Raw genomic sequence first — 27,287 nt, forward strand, 5'->3', positions numbered from 1 at the left:
GCTGGAGGGAGAAGGTATGGCTATCTATTTAGACATGCTGAGAGGCGGCAATGAACACCAGATGTTGCCCAGACCCTTTCAGCTGGGGTGTGAGACGCTCCCCTCATCATCACCCAGTCTTCAGGACAACAGTATTTTGTAGTGTCCAATCAGTGCCCATCGATACTGTCAGTGTGTGAGACGCTCCCCTCAACAACACCCAGTCTTCAGGACAACAGTATCTTGTAGTGTAGAACCAGTGCCCATCGATACTGTCAGTGTGTGAGACGCTCCCCTCAACAACACCCAGTCTTCAGGACAACAGTATCTTGTAGTGTAGAACCAGTGCCCATCGATACTGTCAGGATGTGAGACGCTCAATTAGTTGCTGGGGGCACGGTTGGCCCAGTCGTCTAAGGCGCCGCGATTCGCTGTGCACAGTTGCGTCCCTTGGTCACGCCAGAAACCTATGATTGTGGGTTCGAATCCCGGTTTGCCCCGATTATGTTTCTAGGTTTGTCAGCACCATACCCGTGCTCGTGGGTTTCACCGAAGTGATTTATGTCTGAGACCTGCATCACTTCTGGCTTTACTCCGATATTAAGCTGACACGCCATGATATAACTAGATGTGTTAAAAGTGGCGATAAACCAGACACACACACACAATCAGTTGCTATACATTCAGATTATTAAATTGCTAACAGGCCCTAAAAAGCCTCTACATGTTAATTGATTTCTCAATTAACTATTAGTTGAAAACCGCGACAATATTCGTTGATGATCTTATAAAATCTATTGCCTTTCCAAAATACAAGTTAATAAAACTTGTCTACCAACCAAACCCAATTTTCGTGTAATTTGAACCTTTGTGTTTTTGTCGGCCTGAACCATAAATATTTTATTACACGATCTGATGAATATTGATCCAATATGTTAGAAGACATTTCATGGTTTTTTTCGTTTTCTTAAACATATTATGAAAAAGTGATTGGTTTTACTTAAGTAATTTTATTATTTAAGACACTATACACCATATGATTGGATGATGACTACACAGATTTGATGCAGTAGTTCCTTTTTCTGAATGTCTAGCAACAGAATCAATATTTTATCTTACACATAAGTGTCGCATTGCTTGAGCTTTTAAAATAAGTGCAGGATTTCGACCAATACAGCATGGTCCCAAAGTGATGCTGATCTAACAACATAGTTGACATTTCACACTATTGTAATCGTATATTTCACCAGGCTTGTCCATGTGTTACGACTGGTGTATATGTGACAATAGACACTGACTGTGGTATAAACCTCATAACTCCATGGCATTTGAAGCTCAGATAGGATCAGATCAAAGGCATAATTCTTTCCTTGTCCCTTTCAATAACATTGAGTCTCTGTGATCATGATAAAGAGGGCCCTTTGTCACTGAGGTCAGGACAGAGCTTGTTCAACAAGACCTTGCCTGTGAAAGAAGCTTTTCAGCCAGACCTCGCCACTTTTTGAGTTGACTATGCTTCAAGGATTCTTACTGTATAGATATGAAGTTATACCTTGGAGTGTGCTATTAACAAATATTATGTTGTAGAAATCTATAGCCATACACACTAGCCAGGGCGGTAGTTCAGTAACAGGTCACATTAGTTAAATCATAGCTCTCTCACCCACACACCCAGAGAGGGGTGTGTGGGGGCAGGGTGTGCACCTCTTTTCCATTTTTAGACTTAAACACTTTTGCTTCAGTCTGATTCATGGGTGACCTGATGTGCTAAATGTTAACATGCAACAAACACTTGTGGATATTTTCAACAAAAGTAGGTCGACTACCCAACGAAAATAACTCACAATGCATTCATCATAGTTGTGTACTGCTCAACAATTGTTAAGACCAAAATAGTCAAAAGGTTGGTCTTTTGTAAATGTTGAGTGGTATGTGTTGTTAACATGTGATCCCAAACGTACACCCCTCCTGTTCCCAGGAGCTTGGTGATGCTTGTCTCCCACTCAGAGGCTGAATCATGTGTATATGCATGAAGTGAACCAATGACAGTTAAGTCTTGTCGGTTTTCTCCATTAGCTCCATATAGGTGATCTCTTTCGTGACATAGATGACGTAACGGAATCAGTATTTGCACTACGATCTTGCAGCGACATGGTGATCTATTTGTCTGAGGCGCCAGAAATGGGGGTGCAGAGTTGTGTCCCTTAGGCATGCCAGAAACCAGAATGCCGGATTAGCTCTGATTATATCTCGAGGTTAATGGCACTATCCTTGTGGTCAAGTGACTTCCGGCTTTCCTCCCACATCAAGATGACAAACAGCAATATATATATATACTGTTCAAAATGGCATTAAACCGTATTCACTCACTTACATTTCTGTGTATTAGATGTCACTGGGTGTGTATTACTGTTGAGGAATATCCTGCCGGCTGTTCCCGTACCTTTAACAGAATGGTTTCAATCAAGTAACACTAATGTTTCTTGTTCACTCAGCTAATAATGACCTAAGCATGTCGCCAGGGATGACTGAAATACTATTGATATTGGTATTAACCCAAATCACTCACTCACTCTGGATATTTCTTTGTCCACATTATTTTTACTGAATTAGGTTTCTCTGGAAGTATCTGTTAACATGATTAACTATTGAGAACTTTTTGGCCTAATTGTATGTCAATTGTATTGTTGAAACTAGACTTTTGACATGATTTTCAATTGATTTCATTGTTTTTCACGGGGCCAACTTGATTAGGTGGAAAGGAAGAAACTTGACTTGTGCTGGATAGAGTGTTGGGGTCATTGGACTTTGATAATCAGCTGAACATGACCAAGAAACCAGTTTTATTAGTGTGACCTCTTCGTGTGACAAAGGTGGTCAGTGTGTGCGGACTGTGAACTTGTCACCTGGGGTGGCTAACCTCGGGTTGTTGGTGTCTTTAGTTGATAGTTTTATGCTTGTGTGACCACTCAATAACAATATCCCTGATTTCCTGCTGCAGTACCAGCCAAGCCCGTTCCTAGACGGGCCATTCAGTTGATGACATTTGTCATGCAGGGTATGGACAAGTGTCGATGTCAGCAGTTTTATGTTGATATGTGGTCTCGTTTACTGCAGTTTGTCTTGGAGTAATGTTTAATAATAGTTTTATGTAAATTAGTGATGTGTGAAATACCATTGAATAAATTCACCATTTCCAAGTATTTCTGATTAAATAAATTTTAACTTTGAAATGCTCGAATAGTGTAACAATAGAATATTTATTTTTTTAAGTATACGTCAATATTTGGAATGGTGTTGAATTTTTCAAGACTTGTGAATACCACATAAAAGACACCCTGGATGAATAAAGTGGTAAAGATAATCTTAAGTTTGATCTCTCACACATAATGTTTTCCTAATCAGAAAATCAACAAATGGCAATGAATAACAAAAAGGCACTTTCAAATTGCCCATCATCACAAGAGGAGGCAAATATACATCTTCAGTGATGTACAAGTATTCTGTCCTGTAGAGTTGTGTCATGTGGTGTAGAACTTGCTGATCTGGGCACAGTTCCACAAATTGATCTTAGCGCTAAGATAATAAAAACTCCCATACTGTCCCATCGATGTACGACAGTTGCAGCACCAAGATCGCTTTGGGGCATAGGTGTATAAGTTAATGATCAATAGTCCTGCAACAATACATCATGTTACAGTTTGATACATATCTGGATAGTACGGTGGCGATATTACACATGTAGCTTCAGTCAGTCCTTTTCTCAGGGCCCGGAGAGTGGAAGGTCCGGGGTTCGATCCCCGGCCGCGTCATACCAAAAGACGTTAAAAGATGGTACTTGTTGTTACCCTGTCTGGCGCTCGGCATTAAGGGGCTAAAACAAGGACTGGTCGGCTCAGAGTCAGTATACTGTGTCTGAGTGGGGTATTCATGTTAAACTGCGGCATGGTATCTCAGTGTGCTAGCACTATAAATCGGCATCAGTCCGGACTAGTTCAAGCAGCCACACACACACGTGCATGCACGTCGCTATATAAGTGCAATAATCTTGGACGCGACGTTAAACCCCATTCCACCACCACCTTTTCTCAGGATATATTATAGGATGGCCTTGTTTGTACGTGTCAGTATTGATACATAGTCCCTCTTCATTTACATCAAACCAATGTACCGTTACAACCATACCTGTAGCACTTCTTCAGTGTAGTTAGTTGTATGACTGTTATCACTTGTGTGTTTTTTGTGTTTTCAGGGCTGTGACAGACCCTCGTGACGGCAAACGGGTGGCGCTCAAGAAGATGCCTAATGTCTTCCAAAACCTCATCTCCTGTAAACGGGTGTACCGAGAACTTCGGATGCTCTGCCACTTCAGGCATGATAATGTAAGTCACACAACTTCTTCCAGTTTAAAAAATAAGTCATCAATTGTATCACTCCTTGAGGGAAAGGTGACCTTATAATAGGAGAAGCATTTTTTTGTCATCATTAAACCAGATGGTGATTCCCTTTCATACTCCTCAGTTGGGACTCAGTTGGTGCCAGAGTTGTATCCCCAGTAGGTTCCAGAGTTGGTTGGTTCTTGCTCCTATGCTTGTCGTACTAGGCAACTTAACAGAATGGGTGATCAGGCTCAGTGACTTGGTGACATCATACCAAGACAACATGAAATGTTTATCATATTATTAATAGAAAAAATCAACACTCAAGCAGGCACCATACTCCTCCTCACTCACTCTTTCCATCTTGATCTGAGAGATGGCTTGAAATAAGTTCTGGTAGGTACGGACCAGGGAAGCATACCAGCAATAGTAAATGCTGAACCAGCAGGCCCACAGCTAAATCTGTCCATTGATGTCCCTCTGTCCACGTTGCTACTGTTGGGAGAAATATTCAAGCTGAAGTCATCACAGTTTTAGGACTTTAATCAGAATGTGCACAGGGTCCTTACTGCTTGAATGTACGTGTTGGCCATCAACTGTGGGTAGTGTGGGGGGTTCTGGACAAAGGGCGTGGAATCAATTGGATTTCCTTTAAAAGTGCCCAAATTTCAAGTAAAGGTTTACCAATAAAAGATGAGTGAATTAAGGCAACAAAATAAGTTCCAAGTAGCTGGCTTTACAATAAATTGGTTTCAAGTGTTTTTTTAGGGGGTGGTAGGCATGAGGTTAAAGTGTTGCTTTGTCATGGCAAAGATCTTGGTTTGATATTTCCCAATACTGGCACTCCATATGCTGTGATATGGTTGGAATAAGACAAACCACTTGCACACAAGTGGCATTTGATTTGAAATTGGAATAACCCAAATGCTGACAACTATGACAGATCATAATATTGTCCTTGACATTTGTCTGTATGAACCACTTTAATGGGTGTAAAAACCTGTGTTTATGCAATTTTTTGGTGGAACCTGGTGACCTCCCCTTCTATGTAGTCCCCCCAGGGCAGTGGACAGGGACTCCAGGGACAGACCACATGACAATGTATTGGCCTTTGGTAGAGGAAATGTTTGTACAATGGGCCTGTCTTCTATGGACATAAGCCATGTGTCACACTTGTGGTCATCTGGTCAGTATAATGGGTTGCCATTGGGAACAAGCACTACAGTGTATGTGCAGACAAGCAGCTGTAATGTAAAGTAAATTTAAATAAATTCCAGTTTCAGAATATGTATTTGTGGTAAAGTGAGATATCCTGTCAGCATCCCTCAATAACCTATATTTGGATGATTTCAGTATTTTCCTGCTGGCCAACATTGTTTAAGGAAAACATGTTAAAGCAAGGATAAAGCTCTAAAAAATGTCTAGGGTTATCTCAAAACATGTGTACCTGTAAGAGTAGTGGATAAGATCAATGTTTTCAATTGCCTAAACTGTTTATCTTTGTAAACTATTTTTTTATTGACATGAACAATTCCAATTTTTGTAAAATATCAAAATTAATTAACATAGTTTTTCATTATAATTTCAGCTAGACAAATCAGAGTAAGATATTCTAAAATTATGAACATAGAATTACAGAGGTCGAGTTATGCTAAAAATAGCTCCATTGAAGGAAAACTAATATTGAGCTCAGATCGGGAATGAAAATAGTTTTCTGTTGTTTAACCAGTTGACACGTTTATGAAATCAGGAACAATGTTCTGAAATGTGTCCCTGTACAATAAGTGCTTAGTCAGCATGTCTATTTTGTTTAAACTGCGACAGTTGTGGGAGTAGGCCCCAGGTCAAGTGATAAAATCTCTACCCCCTCTCTGGCAACTGTAGGGGAAGAATGCCTCCACGCCTTAGCAGTGGAAGTGACTGTTTACTTTGAGGCTTATGTTTCAACACAGAGCAGGATTCCACCTGGCCGGAAGATTAGCCCATAGATATAGTCCCAGAAGAAGTAAATTATCTACAGTAGAATGCCCTTTCACCTTAAAACTCGTGGGATCCAAAGGAACAAATGTTATTTCATTGCTGATAAATGTATTCATCACACTACTAAACACTTTCTTTCATTTCTCATGAATATGGTCAAAACTCTTCTTAGAAGACTGTATCTGTAGATTGTCTGATGCAGTGTTGGGATTGAGACTGGAACTAACCAGTGATTTCCCTATAATAACCAAGGATGTTATGGATATTAAGTTTGGTAATCAAAGCTGTTAGACCCAAAACATGAAATGCTTACTGAGCCAAAAAAAAGTTGGGGATCATGAATACTTTGGAGGATATTTTTATGAAATTGTGTGCTCAGTCTTCGCTACAAAAAATATCCTCCATAAATATTCATGACCCCTAAATTTATGTTTTCTGTATATATCCCCTCTCCCTCCAATGTTCTATGATTCCGTCTATATGATTGCAGCCTGAATTAATCAAATCTGGTGCAGACAAACCAGTGATTGATGTTAGGAACAACCCCCATACTGTAATACAACCTTAGGTTACTGGGGACTACTCCAACTGAGAACCCCCCACAAGATGAACGTTAAGATGTTTGTTATGAATGTAATGAGACTTGACTGTATTGCCAGTAACATGGACTATTTTTGTTGCAGGTCTTATCATCATTAGATATACTTCAGCCACCCCACATAGACTTCTTCCAAGAAATGTATCCTTTGTATGGTGATGATTACCTCTGACATGTTCGGGACATACATTATTTTTCAGGAATATTTTCCATGAAATATGGTAGATATGTTGGATTTGAATTGACATGAACTATTTATGTTTCTCACATTACTGGCATATCATGCAACATTTGTTATTGTAAATGTGCATTTTAAGCTTACTTTTGAGTATAATATTTCTCTTGTTTCTGGAGGAAACATTTAGCAATGTCAATGTACAAGCATTTGTTACCAGTCAACCCAAAATAAGAAATGTAACATGTTACTGCTACAAATAAGCCCAAACATGTGATCTATTTTGTAACAGAATAGTGCTTATTTGTCAGGTCCTGTGAATATTTGTGACTGACTGTATGCTACCTGTATTTTCACCTGCCCTACCCAGTCTAAACATTTAGAGCAGGAATAGGTTTGGAGGTCGGTTGAATGTCAGCCTGCTGTGTTGGTGGTGCACATGTATATGTCAGGGTGGAGGCGCATGTGCGTTCTGTTGGGAATATCATATGCTGTAAACTTCAGCTTCAAATAGCAACTGAGGTGTTGGACATTTAGGCCATTCATTCTTATATAATTGGTTTACAAATCTTTGGCCCCCAAAATGTAGATGCCTTAAAAGTATTATTTTTTCATTCTGCATTATATTGAGTATATTGTTAGTTTATGGTTCAACACAAATTTCAGCAGATGTTGTCTTTGTTTACACCCAGACATATTTGCAGGGAAAGTCAAGGAGAACATCAAAGGGTGTGTTGTTCCGATATCATCATTTGCAGACTCACAAGGAGTTTGAGGAGTCATCAGATGTGATTGCTCCTCCGACAGCTGGGAATAATATTACTTACATATTCTTAGTGTAATACCTAGCTGTGAAAGAAAAAGCAAAAGTGATTTCATATTTTGGTGGTCTTGTAAAGCAACTAGTGAAAACTATGTCTTTTCCTTCAGTTCTGTTCAAGTGGGAGGTCGACGGTTGTCTGTTTTATATGTGTTGGTAGGTCAATGAGTTGTCTGTTGTAGTGTGGATAGGTCAATGGTTGTCTGTTGTTGTGTGGGCAGGTTGACTCTTGTCTGTTGTAGTGTGGGTAGGTTGACAGTTGTCTGTTTCTGTGTGGGTAGGTTGAAGGTTGTCTGTTTCTGTGTGGGTAGTCGACAGCTATCTGTTGTGTGGGAAGGTCGACAATTATCTGTTGTGTGGGTAGGTCGACAGGTATCTGTTGTGTGGGAAGGTCAATGGTTGTCTGTTTCTGTGTGGGAAGGTCGACAGTTATCTGTTGTGTGGGTAGGTCGATGGTTGTCTGTTTCTGTGTGGGTAGGTTGAAGGCTGTATGGTTGTGGCTGGTTATCACTATCCTCAATGAGTAGGCCCTGCTGAGAAGTCAGTGAAACATTTACTATGACTTATTAGCTGGAAATGAAGTTGCTGAATATGATCTCACCAGTGATTCAAGTGTGTGAAGCAGGTATTCTGTTTGAATCTGTCCATGATAAACGTCATGCAGCTTCAGGGGTATAGCTGGAGTTTTAACAGATGTCAGATGTAAACAAGGATTTTTAGAGTAATGTGAAGCCCAAGAACTACATATCACCCCTCGTCTGTAATGTAATTGAAATGTGGAAACACCCAAGATATTAATTTGCTTTTTTTTGGAAAAAACATGCCAAGACCTAAAATTGTAACAGTAATACCAGCTTAAGTCCAATCCTGCCCCTCTCATCAGCTCTTCCTTCTCCCCAATACTTGTGCGTGGAATATTATAGATGAAATCATGTGTGAACTTGTTCCATGTTGCTTTAATAACTGAATATAAGGAGATCTATCCAAAGCACTTCCTATAACAGTAAGGAATGACGTTTATTGCAACCGTACCTGGATGTATTTTTAGTAGGACCCGCGTCATTGGTACTCAGCCTGTCTATACCACTTTTGTAGCAGAAAAAAATCAATCTCTCCGACGGAAAATATATCAGGTAGAGAGTTACCATATTGGCAGGTTCTTGAATTGCTGTTGTACTTATATATAACCATTCTAGGAGTGGGTAAAACTGACCAATCAAATCTCTCTATTACTTGAACATAAGTATGCATGGTGAGTATGTTTTTTTTGTTTAGATTTGTAATTCCTAAGTTAATGAAACTAGATATGGATTAGAAGCGCTACAGAAGAGAATAGTTGAATTGAAATGTTAGATGATTGTTACAATAAGAATGAACCACAGTTGTGTATTATTTTTAGATTACTGAGTTCAGCTGTTACTTAGAAACTAGGCGTCAATATTGTTAAAATAGAATGTCTATAACGGTATACCATTAGGTTTTCAACTGTACATTGTCAGGGCTATTTCTAGTATTTCAAACTAAGTGGACACGGAAAGTAAAATATTTTATTCAACGCTTTTTTTAAGTGTTTTGTTCTTTAATTCAGGAGTGTGTTAACATTGTTTTTTTCATATTGCATGTTATGCAGTAGTGTTAGACGTAGCTTTCAAGACTCTTCCCATTGACATTAGTTATAGCTGTATAGAACTAGGAATTTTTCATTCCAATTTTGGACTTTCTAGTGACATTTGTTGCAGATGTTGTGGTGAATATGAGCCTCTATGTGGGCCCAGATACATTCCTGACTGTAATAGCTTATTCAGCTACATTTTCCCTGTCTTGTAGTGGTGAATAGGGGCCTCTGTGTGGGCCCAGATAAATTCCTGACTGTAATAGCTTATTCAGCTACGTTTTCCCTGTCTTGTAGTGGTGAATAGGGGCCTCTGTGTGGGCCCAGATACATTCCTGACTGTAATAGCTTATTCAGCTACGTTTTCCCTGTCTTGTAGTGGTGAATAGGGGCCTCTGTGTGGGCCCAGATACATTCCTGACTGTAATAGCTTATTCAGCTACGTTTTCCCTGTCTTGTAGTGGTGAATAGGGGCCTCTGTGTTGGCCCAGATACATTCCTGACTGTAATAGCTTATTCAGCTACGTTTTCCCTGTCTTGGCCCACTCAGTACACCGTGGTCAGTTTGTGTGGACGTTCTCGCCACAGATTCTATATAATGAAGAGGAGGGACAAGGTGTGAAATTCCCACACAGGCGTTTTTTGCAAACAGTTTTTGTCACCTTATGCAATCTACGATATTTTCTGTAATTTTGGACGTTCTTTCAAGACGTGTAGGTGCACTAGGCTTCCTGGTTTGATTTGAACAACCTTGGGACGATCGGTTCATGTGTGCACAACAAACTGCCCATATTTGTATCTGTCTCCTCACTGTTTGATTGACCTGTCACCAGAGGTCACTGCCAGCGCTGACTGATTGACAGCTTGTCGTAGGCAGGCCAGGATGCGTGTATGCTACACCTTGTATGCTACACCTGAATTAATTACCTGAATGGATTATCCCCAGTTGTGATGAGACAGGTACACAATGCACCTTGCCATATTCCACAGGGTGAGAGGGAGTTGAGTTGTTCCAGTTCTGATTGGTTCATATTCAAGTACACAATGCACCTTGCCATATTCCACAGGGTGAGAGGGAGTTGAGTTGTCCCAGTTCTGATTGGTTCATATTTAAGTACACAATGCACCTTGCCATATTCCACAGGGTGAGAGGGAGTTGAGTTGTCCCAGTTCTGATTGGTTCATATTCAAGTACACAATGCACCTTGCCATGTTCCTGATGTCTTGATGAGTTTTGATTGGTTGATATTGAAAAGTTTACTTGGGTACGTTGTGTGAAATAGATTTATGGATAGATGAGTAGAGGAAGAAAAAAATAATTATACAAATATTTGGGATGGGTTTTTCTTGTGTTTATACTTAATTTTTGTATTAATGTTCAAACTGAGACTGACATTGACTGATAATGCATTGGCTTAGTCGTCTGAGAGGTTGTGTATGCACTCTTGAAACTATACCGGTTTAGTTTTCAGTAAAAGGTTGTTTTTGTCACTTATTTTCTCATTAATCTGACACCCCCAGACATACCCGTTTTACTCACACACTCACAGCACCGACACACACACTCACGCACTCATTCACAGCACCCACACACTCACGCACTCATTCACAGCACCCACACACTCACAGCACCCACACACTCACGCACTCACTCACAGCACCCACACACTCACAGCACCCACACACTCACGCACTCATTCACAGCACCCACACACTCACGCACTCACTCACAGCACCCACACACTCACAGCACCCACACACTCACGCACTCATTCACAGCACCCACACACTCACGCACTCACTCACAGCACCCACACACTCACGCACTCACTCACAGCACCCACACACTCACAGCACCGACACACACACTCACGCACTCATTCACAGCACCCACACACTCACAGCACCCACACACTCACGCACTCATTCACAGCACCCACACACTCACGCACTCACTCACAGCACCCACACACTCACAGCACCCACACACTCACGCACTCACTCACAGCACGCACTCACTCACAGCACCCACACACTCACAGCACCGACACACACACTCACGCACTCACTCACAGCACCCACACACTCACAGCACCCACACACTCACAGCACTCACTCACAGCACCCACACACTCACAGCACCCACACACTCACAGCACCCACACACTCACTCACAGCACCCACACACTCACGCACTCACTCACAGCACCCACACACTCACGCACTCACTCACAGCACCCACACACTCACAGCACCCACACACTCACAGCACCCACACACTCACACACTCACTCACAGCACCCACACACTCACGCACTCACTCACAGCACCCACACACTCACACACTCACTCACAGCACCCACACACTCACAGCACCCACACACTCACAGCACCCACACACTCACGCACTCACTCACAGCACCCACACACTCACAGCACCCACACACTCACGCACTCACTCACAGCACCCACACACTCACACACTCACTCACAGCACCCACACACTCACAGCACCCACACACTCACGCACTCATTCACAGCATCCACACACTCACTCATGCACCAACTCACAGGATCAGTTAAAGCAAGTCATTTACTTCCAATAGTGTCACAGAATATAGACTTAAGGTAGGAAATTACTATGAGGTAGAACTGTGTTACTGCTGTATTTGAAGGCTCAAATGTCTGGGAACTATTTGAGTACTATTGAATACAATTTCTTTGAACACAAGTTATTTTATGCCATGACTCAATCTAGGGTAGTGTATCTACTTATTTTGACTGGTGGTTTATGTGACACATTAAACAGACTTGGGGAGAACAGACTTGTGCTTCCAGATGCTCTGAGGACGATCGAACCACTGGCTGTGTCTAACTCGGTTGGCGAGGCAAATTGTTGTCGGTTTGTTAGAAGAGAATTTGTATGAATAGCACAGGTATCCAGAGAAAGCTGACCTTTTGAACTAATTAAATCAACAAAGGTGACCAGTGTATACTCTTTCTCTATTGGATTATACAAAACCTATAGACTGTTTACGAGAGAATGAACAGTGGATCTCGAAATACCTTTGTCTACATTGTAGGTGTGAGATTGTGACAAAGGAAGTCCTTCTCTTCTAAATACAGAATTAATTTGTTCCACAGCCGTTTGAGATGAATAGGACTCAAGTCTGTAAACCTGTGGTCAATATTGACTGACCAAAATAACCAGTAGATGCCAGTGACCTATAACTGTCACAATGACCAATCAGAACTTTTGTTGCTTCACAGCTGTCCAATCAGAGACAGTGTTATAAAAATGGTTGCAGTGGTAACTCACCATCAATAGCTTGGCTGTTTGCCATGTCTATGATTTGTGGGTCAAGTGCTGACCCAATTGGATCTTATTAGCATGTTTTTTTCTCACCTATTTAGTCAAAGAAAATGTTGGTCGTTAGTTGAAGATTCAGGCCACTTTGTTAGCAAAAATAGACCATACCAGCCAGATCTTCCACCTCAGATCTTGATAGGCAACTTGGCACCCACGGAAAGATTTCAGGAGTATTTTTGCAGGTGATCTAATTTCCAAGTTGTAGGAAAATATCATCTTGATTTGTTTTTAAGATTTATTTCAAAACCTGCTTTGGATGCATTTTCAGTTATATACAACTGGGTACTGTGAATTTGCTGTGATCATTTATGTGATTCCCTCCCCCACCACTCTGTTTCGAAGAAAAAGAATCTGTTATTAATAATTGTAGTTCCGTTCTAACATATCCATATGACTATTACGCTAGTTTTAGATCATTACATGGGAGATGTTTTGAAAAAGTAAGAACTTTGTTATAATGCTCCTGTCTACTTAAAGTTTAGTTTTAACTTGGTATATTTCCAGAGTTCAAACAAATAAAGCCTTGCTACAATTATTCTGCTATAAATGTAGCTGGTTATTCCACCTGCATCATACATATCTTCTATGTACCGGTAGGTACCTATTTCTTTCTGCCGCACCACATTATTGTGACTGAAAAGCTGTTTGTGGAAAGAATATTGTGACCCACTTTCACAAGCCCTGTCTTCATCATACAAATGTCAAAGCAGTCACTTTTGAATCTGGGTCTTTGTTTCTGAAACAGCTGTGACTTCTATTCACACCCATTTACAACAATGGGTTGGTCCCCTTCACAGTAGGGATTGTGCCATATGGCAGAATCAGGGAGACAATTGAATTTCAATTCTAGCCCTAGGTGTGTGACTGGGGGTATTAGTGTTATTACTAGAGTTACTAGATTTACTGGTCGTGCAGATAGGAACAGCTGTGACTGGAATGTGGCATGCTGTATATACTCGTAGCTGAATAGTCTAGTTTTTTATGTAATCATGAATTCAACTGACATATATTCAACTGTGCACGCAGGCATATATATATATGTGTGTGTATATCATTTTCATCACAGATTACATGTAGACATTTTCTTACTGTTTCATAAATTACAACAGATCGGATAATATTTTGGTCAATAATTTTAAAAGAACATTGTCTTCAAAGTACATGAAAATATATGTTTATTTGCTTCATGAAAAGCTAAAAAGTTATGTAATCAGATAGTTTTATTTTTAAGACTATTTTCTTACTGTTTCTTAGATCTCAACAGATTTGATAAAATAAGAAATTTTAATGAATTATCTTCAAGATGTAGAGAAACATGTACTTATTCTATCAAGAGCTACAATATAAGTTGAAAAAAGAAAGTTGTATGTTTAATTAAGACAACACATTTTTTTCTGGATGTGCCCTGATACAAGCAACCTAACACAATGAGAAAGACATGTAGGAATGGCTTGGCTTTGTTAGACCAGTCAACCAGGGTCTTTGTTGACATAGCTAGCAGTTCACTTCTATCAGCTGGAAGGAAGGAGACTGGAGCCAGGCTTCTCTCCAAATTTAATTAACTCTGTGACTATATATTATTTCATTGAAACCATTTTCTTTAACCATGTGGATGTTTGATTGTTTTTAAATGTTATTACATGTTATATATGTTATTATACATTATTATACATTTATTATTATTTTTAAAAAGTATTTTGGGAACGGTACGTGGATTCCATATGATATGAGATTGTGAGACCGAGCAAGTCTAAGCGTGAGGCCGTTGTCGGCTCCTGGGATGTTTTGTCCTGGAGAAGGCTATAAATATCAGTGACATCATGTGTTGGTGAGGGACTGTTTAGGCAAATATTAACAATGAGAGGTTCAGCTCTGTGCAGATACTCTCTACACTTGGTAAACACTGAAAAAGGCAGTGTAATATTTTTGTTCGTAGACACTACAAAGTGTTTTTCTTATAAATATTCTCATTTGTATCTTCAAATCAATTATTTCGGATGTCCACTAGTCCTAATGTAAACTACTGATACGATCCTAAAGATATTTCAAAATAAGATTACTGTTTGAGAAGTTGGTTGCTTTGCATCTAACACCTGAGAGATGTTGTGCTGAGTAACATTACTCTTTCAACAATACATTGATAGTGTAAATATTGTACATCACTGAGGCTTTTGGAATGAATTAACAACAATAGAAAAACATACAAAAAACAGCACATTTAGATATTTCTCACAAGATGAGTTGATTTAAAAACATTGAAATAAAAATACCTGAACTACAAAACATTGTAGCTTCTAAATGGCTTTCATTTAAGTTAGTGTTTTACGCAAAATAATTTTATAAAGCTTATTTTATTTCAAACCATTTTAAGTATGTTCATAAATGTTTAGAACATGGAAGGTAGTTTTTCTTGGAGGAAAATGTTAAGTTGGATTTGTCCAGCTTTTGAAACCTTTCATGGCTGCTAGTCATGTTTTTGTTTCCTTACTGAGAAGGTGGAGTGAACTATGAGCTGTATCCCATGACCAGACTGTGTTAACAAAGGAAGTCAAGTCCATTGCAGTACAAAGACCTTCTCAGGTCAATAGTGTGTAACCATTGTAAGTTGTCGGCCAATAGCATTTCCCTTCATGCTTTACCACAGATCAGGGAAGTAAAGTAATATCTTCCTGACAACAATCCATTTGCTTTTTATTGACTTCTTTTGAGAAATATATTTGTGGATAACAATAGTCATTCTGGGTAGACATTTGAGGTCAACTTCGTTATGTACACTGAGAAACGTGCAAGGACTTGCAATCATGGTTTTGTTTGAGTGTTGCCTGGCGACAAGAATATCGACACACTGATTGGTGTAACGGGTCTTTTTATGATTCATTCAAAACCAACATAATTATGGGATTTGTGAAAGGTGATTTGTTTACAGTGCACATATCTTGTTCAAAAAATATTAATTTTTAAAAAGGTTTTTGATGGTTATTTACAGTGATTTAATAAAAAAAAGTAATGGCATCTGATACTGTTTAATTATGTTTTTGATGGCCATCTGACATTACAAAATTGGTTCCATTTTATCATGCAACCATGTTAATGTTTAGTCATGCAACCATGTTAATGTTATTTTATCTTTATTCTTTGAACAGTTCTTTTTATTTTCAAGTATAAAGATGAAATGACTCAACTATTTTGTAGTTTTATTCAACAATGGTTATCATGGTTAAGAAAGTTTAGACATCATCTAAAGAAATCTTTTGTTTGGTTTGGTCTTTATAATTTACTTTATAAATCTTTAATTCTGATCTGAAGTTAGTACTTAGAGAGTTCAGATTATGGACACAATGAGAACAGTTCAGTCTGTTCTGAAAAGTATCACTGTGAGTTGAACTGGCCTGAATATGTTCTGCAGAATCTGTTTCAGATTGTAGGCTAAAAATATTACCTTTTGTCAGTTAATCCTCCTGGACAGGAATACATTTTACTAGACCTGGGCTTTGGACAAGTGGCTAAAGTTTCAGAATGTTTGTCCACCGTTAATTCTCCAGTATTCCTGATTAGCTACTATCTGTTGTTCATCAATTGATTATTCTGCAAAAGTTAAGCATTGTGTTTCCATACATTGTACCATTCAATGAGCTTGTCAGGATATTCCACAGAATATCTTTGATTCACCGATTTATAAATATGATAAACATCACCTTGTCCTAGGAACGTTGTTTCCTTAACCATTGCTAGCTATGTGGTAACAGAGCTGCTGCAGAGTGATCTACACAAGATCATCGTGTCACCCCAGCCGCTCACTGCCGACCACGTCAAAGTCTTTCTCTACCAAATACTCAGAGGTGAGTCTTGCTTTCCCCAATGTAGGTCTTTCACTCCCAGTAGTTCACAGTGGTTGTGAGTGCTGTACGGTAGTTGCCGCATCACTAGTGGGAGTAGGCGTACACTGGCTAAAGGGAAGTAACTCTGTGTGGAATTAGCCACGTTGGGCACACTGAGATTTTAAATAGGCAAATTTCCATGGAAGCGTTGTGACATTTACTTAATCATGCTTCAGAAATGACTTACTTTGGTTGATAAGTGTTAACATGATAAGAGTTATTAACGTGAAGTTCATCTGTGATTGGTGTATTGATTCTATTAGTGCCTCGTGAAAGGAACTGAATATGCTCATTTTACAGTGTATGTGTAACTGTCATCTTCTTTCAGTGCAGGAATAGCTGGCAAATTGTTTATAAAGGCCCTGCGCAATATGCATTGTTTTACACAAGTGCTGGTCTGTTGGCTTCAGTCTAGTAAATGATTTAAAGGGCCAGTGGAACCATCAAATGATAGTCTGGACGTCTAATGTTTGTTTGTTGTTTTGGGGGAAAGGTTGCTGTTGATTTCACTCATGGGTGTTGACATGTGGACCGTTTATAAGCTGATCATGTTAAACCAAACAAAATTGACCAAGACTGGGGCTGCGGACGAGTGCTGGATGTCGCAAAGTGCATACTGTTTCCTTGTGTAGTTACTGTCATGTGTAACATTGTTGTGGTCAGTAGTAGGGATCAGTAGATCTGCTGGTCAGATGTGAACCACTGCAACTCACTGTGTCTGTCTGTCTGTCTGTTGCAGGCCTCAAGTACCTCCACTCCGCCCGGGTTCTACACAGGGACATCAAGCCCGGCAACCTCCTTGTAAATAGTAATTGTTGTTTAAAGGTGAGCAGAACTACAACTCCTACTTCTCACAAGTACTTATTATGCTTATTATGGCAAATGTGGTAGTTATGTTAGTTCCCTTGTTAGTGTACTTTAATCATGCCAGATTCTTAGAATGTTGGTACTTTTTCCAATCAGTACAGTGACATTTGCCCTCGTTGTAATTCCTGGTCTGATTGCACTGTCTTGGACGGCTAAAGTAGGGCTGGGTGGAACAATGTGTGTCCTCACTGACTGTGTGTCCTTTTACCCTGACTGAGTGGTTTCTTGCTCATGCTATCGACCACTGGTTTGATGACACTTGGTCAACTACAGGCCTCTGTGACATGTGACTGGCGTGATGCCAACTATGCTGTACCAATCATGTCAGATGAGTTTCTTAGGCAATAACCATTCATGAATATGTTTAGGCAACAATAAATTTCTTCAAAGGTTTTCATTCCCATATATGAAACTGAGATACTGGAACATTTATCAGGATTTATTTTGTTATACAAACTGTCCTAGGCAACTGAATCTATCAAGTGTTGACAGATCTTATCAATTTCATCCACCTGTGTGTACTTGGAGGAAAGTAAAATGAGGCGTTTAGTAGAGTCTACTAATTTTATTATGGCCTAACCTGCAATGTTTGTTCCTCCACAGATCTGTGACTTTGGTCTTGCACGCATCGAAGAGCCTGAGGAATCTGTACATATGACCCAGGAAGTGGTGACGCAGTACTACCGACCTCCGGAGATCCTTATGGGGGCCAAACATTACTCATCCGCCGTGGATATATGGTCGGTCGGCTGTATATTCGCAGAACTTCTCTCTAGACGCATCTTGTTCCAGGCCCAGAGCCCCATACAACAGGTAGGCAGTTATTCCATGCAGCCTGACAGGGATCTAGCCCCCACCCCCCTTAACACCCTTGATCTGTATACATACCAGATATTAGGGCTTTCTTCATTTGCCTGGCTCACAGATACATATCAGATATGAGGGCTTTCTTCATTTGCCTAGCTCACAGATACATATCAGATATTAGGGCTTTCTTCATTTGCCTAGCTCACAGATACATATCAGATATGAGGGCTTTCTTCATTTGCCTAGCTCACAGATACATATCAGATATTAGGGCTTTCTTCATTTGCCTAGCTCACAGATACATATCAGATATTAGGGCTTTCTTCATTTGCCTGGCTCACAGATACATATCAGATATTAGGGCTTTCTTCATTTGCCTAGCTCACAGATACATACCAGATATTAGGGCTTTCTTCATTTGCCTAGCTCACAGATACATATCAGATATTAGGGCTTTCTTCATTTGCCTAGCTCACAGATACATATCAGATATTAGGGCTTTCTTCATTTGCCTGGCTCACAGATACATATCAGATATGAGGGCTTTCTTCATTTGCCTGGCTCACAGATACATATCAGATATGAGGGCTTTCTTCATTTGCCTGGCTCACAGATACATATCAGATATGAGGGCTTTCTTCATTTGCCTGGCTCACAGATACATATCAGATATTAGGGCTTTCTTCATTTGCCTAGCTCACAGTTACATATCAGATATTAGGGCTTTCTTCATTTGCCTAGCTCACAGATACATACCAGATATTAGGGCTTTCTTCATTTGCCTAGCTCACAGATACATATCAGATATTAGGGCTTTCTTCATTTGCCTAGCTCACAGATACATATCAGATATTAGGGCTTTCTTCATTTGCCTGGCTCACAGATACATATCAGATATTAGGGCTTTCTTCATTTGCCTAGCTCACAGATACATATCAGATATGAGGGCTTTCTTCATTTGCCTGGCTCACAGATACATATCAGATATTAGGGCTTTCTTCATTTGCCTAGCTCACAGATACATATCAGATATTAGGGCTTTCTTCATTTGCCTGGCTCACAGATACATATCAGATATTAGGGCTTTCTTCATTTGCCTGGCTCACAGATACATACCAGATATGAGGGCTTTCTTCATTTGCCTGGCTCACAGATACATATCAGATATTAGGGCTTTCTTCATTTGCCTAGCTCACAGATACATATCAGATATGAGGGCTTTCTTCATTTGCCTGGCTCACAGATACATACCAGATATGAGGGCTTTCTTCATTTGCCTGGCTCACAGATACATACCAGATATGAGGGCTTTCTTCATTTGCCTGGCTCACAGATACATACCAGATATGAGGGCTTTCTTCATTTGCCTGGCTCACAGATACATATCAGATATGAGGGCTTTCTTCATTTGCCTAGCTCACAGATACATATCAGATATGAGGGCTTTCTTCATTTGCCTGGCTCACAGATACATACCAGATATGAGGGCTTTCTTCATTTGCCTGGCTCACAGATACATACCAGATATGAGGGCTTTCTTCATTTGCCTGGCTCACAGATACATACCAGATATGAGGGCTTTCTTCATTTGCCTGGCTCACAGATACATATCAGATATTAGGGCTTTCTTCATTTGCCTGGCTCACAGATACATACCAGATATGAGGGCTTTCTTCATTTGCCTGGCTCACAGATACATATCAGATATGAGGGCTTTCTTCATTTGCCTAGCTCACAGATACATATCAGATATTAGGGCTTTCTTCATTTGCCTGGCTCACAGATACATATCAGATATTAGGGCTTTCTTCATTTGCCTAGCTCACAGATACATATCAGATATTAGGGCTTTCTTCATTTGCCTAGCTCACAGATACATATCAGATATGAGGGCTTTCTTCATTTGCCTGGCTCACAGATACATATCAGATATGAGGGCTTTCTTCATTTGCCTAGCTCACAGATACATATCAGATATGAGGGCTTTCTTCATTTGCCTAGCTCACAGATACATATCAGATATGAGGGCTTTCTTCATTTGCCTGGCTCACAGATACATATCAGATATGAGGGCTTTCTTCATTTGCCTAGCTCACAGATACATATCAGATATGAGGGCTTTCTTCATTTGCCTAGCTCACAGATACATATCAGATATGAGGGCTTTCTTCATTTGCCTGGCTCACAGATACATATCAGATATGAGGGCTTTTTTCATTTGCCTGGCTCACAGATACATATCAGATATTAGGGCTTTCTTCATTTGCCTAGCTCACAGATACATATCAGATATGAGGGCTTTCTTCATTTGCCTGGCTCACAGATACATATCAGATATTAGGGCTTTCTTCATTTGCCTAGCTCACAGATACATATCAGATATTAGGGCTTTCTTCATTTGCCTAGCTCACAGATACATATCAGATATGAGGGCTTTCTTCATTTGCCTGGCTCACAGATACATATCAGATATGAGGGCTTTCTTCATTTGCCTAGCTCACAGATACATATCAGATATGAGGGCTTTCTTCATTTGCCTAGCTCACAGATACATATCAGATATGAGGGCTTTCTTCATTTGCCTGGCTCACAGATACATATCAGATATGAGGGCTTTCTTCATTTGCCTAGCTCACAGATACATATCAGATATGAGGGCTTTCTTCATTTGCCTAGCTCACAGATACATATCAGATATGAGGGCTTTCTTCATTTGCCTGGCTCACAGATACATATCAGATATGAGGGCTTTCTTCATTTGCCTAGCTCACAGATACATATCAGATATGAGGGCTTTCTTCATTTGCCTGGCTCACAGATACATATCAGATATTAGGGCTTTCTTCATTTGCCTGGCTCACAGATACATATCAGATATGAGGGCTTTCTTCATTTGCCTGGCTCACAGATACATACCAGATATTAGGGCTTTCTTCATTTGCCTGGCTCACAGATACATATCAGATATTAGGGCTTTCTTCATTTGCCTGGCTCACAGATACATACCAGATATGAGGGCTTTCTTCATTTGCCTGGCTCACAGATACATATCAGATATGAAGGCTTTCTTCATTTGCCTAGCTCACAGATACATATCAGATATTAGGGCTTTCTTCATTTGCCTGGCTCACAGATACATATCAGATATTAGGGCTTTCTTCATTTGCCTGGCTCACAGATACATATCAGATATTAGGGCTTTCTTCATTTGCCTGGCTCACAGATACATATCAGATATGAGGGCTTTCTTCATTTGCCTGGCTCACAGATACATATCAGATATGAGGGCTTTCTTCATTTGCCTAGCTCACAGATACATATCAGATATGAGGGCTTTCTTCATTTGCCTGGCTCACAGATACATATCAGATATTAGGGCTTTCTTCATTTGCCTAGCTCACAGATACATATCAGATATTAGGGCTTTCTTCATTTGCCTGGCTCACAGATACATACCAGAATGGTTGGGTTTCCCTTTAATACATATCATGATACTTAATGTGCACAATTATGCAAAATTTTCCTGGCTAGCAAGAGGTCAACCAGCTTAGGTTGAACCAGGGGTCCGGAAACCGTCATATGCGCCGGACATGTCCGATTGGGAATCTCAAATGTCCGGTTTAAAATATTGCTTACCGGACATTTAAATTTTTCTGTACGGACATTTTAAAAAGTATTGTCCGGACATTCTTAAATTTTGACCGGACATGATCAACAGTTAGGACTGAGCAGTTTCTTTCTGCGGTTGTAACACAATGAAGATTATCTACACTGACAACTTTGTTTGTTTTAATTGCTGTAAATACATCGTACCTACAATGATAGTCCAATCGGTCAATCACTGTAATAGGCAATAAACTGAGTTGACACTGATTAATCGAGGATTAATTACTGAGAACATCTTGTTAATTTGAGTAAAATGTGTTTACAACTGTACATAAATACCTTGCATCATCGATGTACCTCATTATCCTCACAATGCTACGATACGTAACCTCAGACAAGAAGCGAAAGCATTACGACAGCCAGTCGACCGATGCAGATCAGTCGAGCGGATCTGCCAAACCCTCAAAGTCTGAATGATCATTTTGTAAGTCGTGGCTAACGACTTTCACTTGGTTGACATACTATGAGGATTTGCAGATTTTATTGTTTTCAGTAGCTAGTCGTATATTGAATCTTGATTGACCGCCATTTTGCTGATGATCGATATCAATTTTTTTTATGGTCAATAATTAAGTACAGATGAAAAAGTATTCAAATAACTATTGCTATCAACGATAGTTTAGGATTTATGATTATATTATCTGTCTTGTTTTTAAATAATCTTTAGTTTAAAAAAAACACTTTTCCCGTGAGGTCACATGATAACCAAATATGGGATAATAGTCTCGATCCAAATGTTACAACGCGTACACTTGAGCAGACTCATGAATATTAATTAGACCGTTCACAACGTTGACAGATCGTTATTATAACAGAAACAAACGTATGTTTTCCATATATATCTAAAATGAAAAATTATTTGTTATTAATTGTCCGGTGAATTAAACAATTTAAATTGAAACAATTCATAATTCATCATATTATGAATACGTAACAACTTGTAATTTGTGTGTAAAAAGTCGTACTAAAACACGCTGTTTGAAGGGGGCGTGGCATAAATGTAAATGTCCGATTGGGATTTTAAATTTCCCGGACCCCTGGGTTGAACTCTGATGGCAGGTTAATTTGGGCTTGTTCTCACTGCATGCTACTCAAAAGAAGTTAAGGAACACCCACAAGTGGAAGGCTGTGTTGCAGTGCTCACAGGCTATGACAGATTAACTATGGCCACGTGAACAAAGCAGTGTTCTTAACTGCTATTGAGAAATATATTGTGCTGTTACATTTAGGAGTTTATTTCATGACAGATGGTAAGGTAATGCTGGTCAGAGTAATTATCAGGTCAGGTTGTCAAAACTGTGTATATATTACCTTTGAAAACAGATGCATCATATTGTCAGCTGTAAAATTTGAGATGCACTGATACATTGTTGAAACATGATGCCACTAATGGATGCAGCGGTGGATATCTCATCCATTCATTGTTTATTATCAGTTGTCCTGTCAAATGTGTGGTGTCGATTTACAGCACGATTCTACAGCTTTGATTGGATTAATACCTTTAGAACCTATATACCTGTCTCCATATACCTGTCTCTTCCATTATGACTTGGCTCCCATATGTATACATTATATGTATCAGAAGTGAAAACAAGATGGCAGCCCCAATGAAAGTGATACTGCTTTTTAACTTAAATATGGAATACTTGTTCCTTGTTGACTTATAATAAGCAAGTCTGCTTGAAATCTTGAGTAGTTTCACACTGACCAGCTTATAATAGATGAACAAATGTGGAGAATGGTAACCACAGCCTGATAGACACATACGTATACATGTACTGACACAAAATATTTTCTGGATCATCTGTAATGTTGTTTTTTGTTATTAATGAAGAAAACCATTTGAATTCTTGCAATTTCAACAATTTCATGTGAATCTTTTTTGCATATATTCAAACAAAACAATCAGCAGAAATGTTTTGTCCTCACTATTCATAAAGTCTCACTCATTCCAAGGACTAGACGGCAGAGTTAATGCTAATCCATGTGTGAAGATTATGAATTGTACTTGATATGTTGCCAAAACACATGGTAGGGCTAATAAACGTGGATGTATGTGGCTCTGTCTAGATTGATTGTGGGCAGATACTGAGAAGTACCAGTAATCTGGCCTTCTCCATTAACGTTTTTCTGATGACAGGTCATTGATTGAAACATTATATACCATCAGATTCAAGTAGAATGGTATATAAGGTATAATGTGTCATTAGGTTTCATATTAGAGACTTGTAATACACAGAGAACATCGTTGTAAACCTGACCTGGACAAACTATAGAAATGTGCAGTAATTAACAAAGAGATGTAATATAAATCTGTAGTATTGATTGTGGAACCTAACCCATCTGAATCATGGACATTTGGTTTTAGCAAAACAGTTTTGAAAAAAATGTCATGCGCATTTCTTTGACCGTAGCCTCTGACATAGTCATATAAATAAGACACTTGCATGGCTCAAGTCCACAAGACCGTATTGGACATATTACCTGTGCACTGTTTCCTGTGGGTTTGTATCTTGTGATGATATTGTACATTACACTGAGTTATTATGTGTGTTCAGTGATGCAGTCAAGTGATAGAGTTCCAATTTGACATTTTGTCCAATCAAAAATATCTATTCTATATTTATCTCTCTAGCTTCTATAATGACACAGTTATTCAATGATGCTAGTTCAGGCAGTTGACGCTTCTCTATCCTCGTCAATATTCATGTAGCTATTTAACCATTATCTGCGCTGCGGTAGACAACTTCAATCAAGCAATATGGCTGCAAGTGTTGCCATACGTTATTGATTTGTATTGTTCCCAAAGTCTTCCAGAATTAATTTCTTATAATCTCAGGTCCGTGACAGTGTTTACGTAGAGGCACCGTCTTGTACAACAATCATGGAGAGTGGCTTCCACCTATGTTTGCATTGTGGTCAGGAATTATATTTCTAAGCTTTGAACATGGCAGTGATAAGTAAAGGGCTTCAGGGCCCTCGGCCTGAACAAAGGGTGTCTTTAATGATGTACCGAACGTCAATATTTTCAAAAACGAAAGCTGAAAACAATTAGTGCTACTCGGGGCACCATGGTGGGGAATGGCCTATGCCATCTTCTGTGAGGACATAGGCGGAAATCTGGAGAGACGAAGGCAAGGGCCGCTTTCTCACGACCACAGATCAATGAATGCATATTACCACTCTGTGAAAGTAAATCAATTAGTTTGTGGTTTCCATGGTAACCAGGCCAAACATGTCAGGGGTTACAGGGAGACCGCTGTGGATGAGACAGTGCTTGGAGGGAAGGGCCACCGTCTTCCTGTAGCCAGTATTACAAGATGCTGTGCAGATTCTAAAGAGTACATCCGAGTTGGCGTCACTGCCGCGACGGCAGTGGGTCGTCTCCTGAGATGCCTCTGAGTAATAGGCCAGCTTTATCAATATTTTGACATCACTCCCCTCCCATTTAAATGATGAATTTGAGAAGATCACTTTTTTTTTCAAGTTGAATTATGGCTAATCATTTCTAATCCTTCCTAATGTTCTTTGTTAAATGGAGGATATTTTGATCTATCTAACTTTGTCATTTATTAAGTAACATGTCATTGAATTTCCTTTCATAGGAACAAAATGTGCTTCATCTAATATTAGTTTGTTACTTTTCTAAGCAAAGGCACGGATTCTGTGTTTATCATAAAATGTGATTAATAAGAAACATAAGCATAAGATATGTGTTTTATTTCTTGATTGTTTCAGGATAATATCCATATTATTCTAACAAAATCATGTCCAATAGTTTTAATTTTTTTATGAGTAGTTTAGGATCATAGTCTAAAGTGTTCATTGTTTAGACCCGAACATTATATTTTACACCATACAATTCTTCAGAAATACAACTGTTGTTGTCTTTACTAATTGTAACAACTGCAATTGCAGAAATACAACTGAAGTCTGTCTTCGCTTTGTGAGATGCTTATTATTGTCTTCAGGCCTACGTAATTCCTGCAGTTGCAGAAATCCTTATAAGACAATAGCTTCTATATCTAACAGACTGACATTGTATGCAATACACAGTCTTACTCTTGACATGCTGAAACAGTGCAAGGAGCTTTGTCTCCTCCCTGTGATATTGTGGTCATGATGGTGAGAATAATGACAATATTGTTGTTATCACGGCAAAACCATCCGTGTCTTCTCGCCCAGATGAAGGGAGGTCTGTTATCAGTGCATCCAGATTGAGTTCACGGTGAGGCCACCAAGCAGAGGGAGTCGTTATTAATTCATACCCACATCCGCGTTATTGGCGTGTGCATTGTTTGTCTGGCCAGCTTTGTTCAGGGGCCTTTTGTGGGGGATGCATGACAACTTGCTCTTAAATTAGCAAATATTTTTAACATGGGGCAAAATGTTTTTGTTCATAACACTGTTTTGAATTAAATAATACATTATTTATAAGGAAATTATTGCCTGCACAATCTTGAAATGTTGTTAGTAGATGCGTTATTTATAGTCTGTTGTTTTGTATCTGTTCACATATTTTTGGAATGAAAATAGTCTTAGCTGTTTGATAAATTAATGGCTTTATGTAAAGGTTTAGTGTGAATTACAGTATCTAAAAGAAAAAATACATAAAAATTGATTCATTGTCACACACCTGCATCAGTTTTCGAAAATTAACTAATTGTTTTTTGTTATCTTCAGTTTAAATGAAGCAGTTAGGTTCCCATGACTCCAATTTGATGTGTTTGTTACTGAGTTATCTCCCCAAAAGTAATTTGTGGATTTTTGTTACAAGCTTCTAATTATTATTATTTAGTAGAATTGATTATTTCAGTGTTCCCGCTGGCTTTTGAAACTGCCAGTTCTAATAATTACCAGTCCCCCCACTAATTTTTGCCAGTCCCAACTTTTAGCAAATAAAAAAACCGTATGAAACTTACCTGGTTTTCATTCTTTCAACATCATGTTCAGTGCAAAGACATAACCGTGAAGTAACTTAATTAGATCTATACATCATTCACACTAACTTCAGTCACAATTTTCTCCTTTTTTTTATATTACGAGACAAAGTCACTACAAATGGATATTTAACCTCAAAGCAAAGCAAAATGTTTTTTCCTTGCAATAAAAATAGACAAGGGGAAACCCTGACTTCGTTTGAAAAATAAATTTAC

General features: G+C 39.3%; 1 protein-coding gene across 2 annotated transcripts in view; it reads left to right on the forward strand.

Moving 5' to 3' along the window:
* Positions 1 to 27,287, forward strand: part of LOC124110426 (serine/threonine-protein kinase NLK-like) — a 61,454-nt gene that overhangs the window by 25,573 nt on the left and 8,594 nt on the right. For both annotated transcript variants that reach the window (XM_046469790.2, XM_046469791.2), the window contains exons 2-6: positions 4,232 to 4,361; positions 7,022 to 7,077; positions 16,646 to 16,752; positions 17,531 to 17,616; positions 18,262 to 18,471. In XM_046469790.2, coding sequence (XP_046325746.1) covers positions 4,232 to 4,361; positions 7,022 to 7,077; positions 16,646 to 16,752; positions 17,531 to 17,616; positions 18,262 to 18,471 — 589 coding nt within the window. The remainder of the gene's footprint in view (positions 1 to 4,231; positions 4,362 to 7,021; positions 7,078 to 16,645; positions 16,753 to 17,530; positions 17,617 to 18,261; positions 18,472 to 27,287) is intronic.

Source organism: Haliotis rufescens, unplaced genomic scaffold (assembly GCF_023055435.1).
Source record: "Haliotis rufescens isolate VD_foot unplaced genomic scaffold, xgHalRufe1.0.p SCAF_15, whole genome shotgun sequence".
Classification (NCBI taxonomy): domain Eukaryota; kingdom Metazoa; phylum Mollusca; class Gastropoda; order Lepetellida; family Haliotidae; genus Haliotis; species Haliotis rufescens.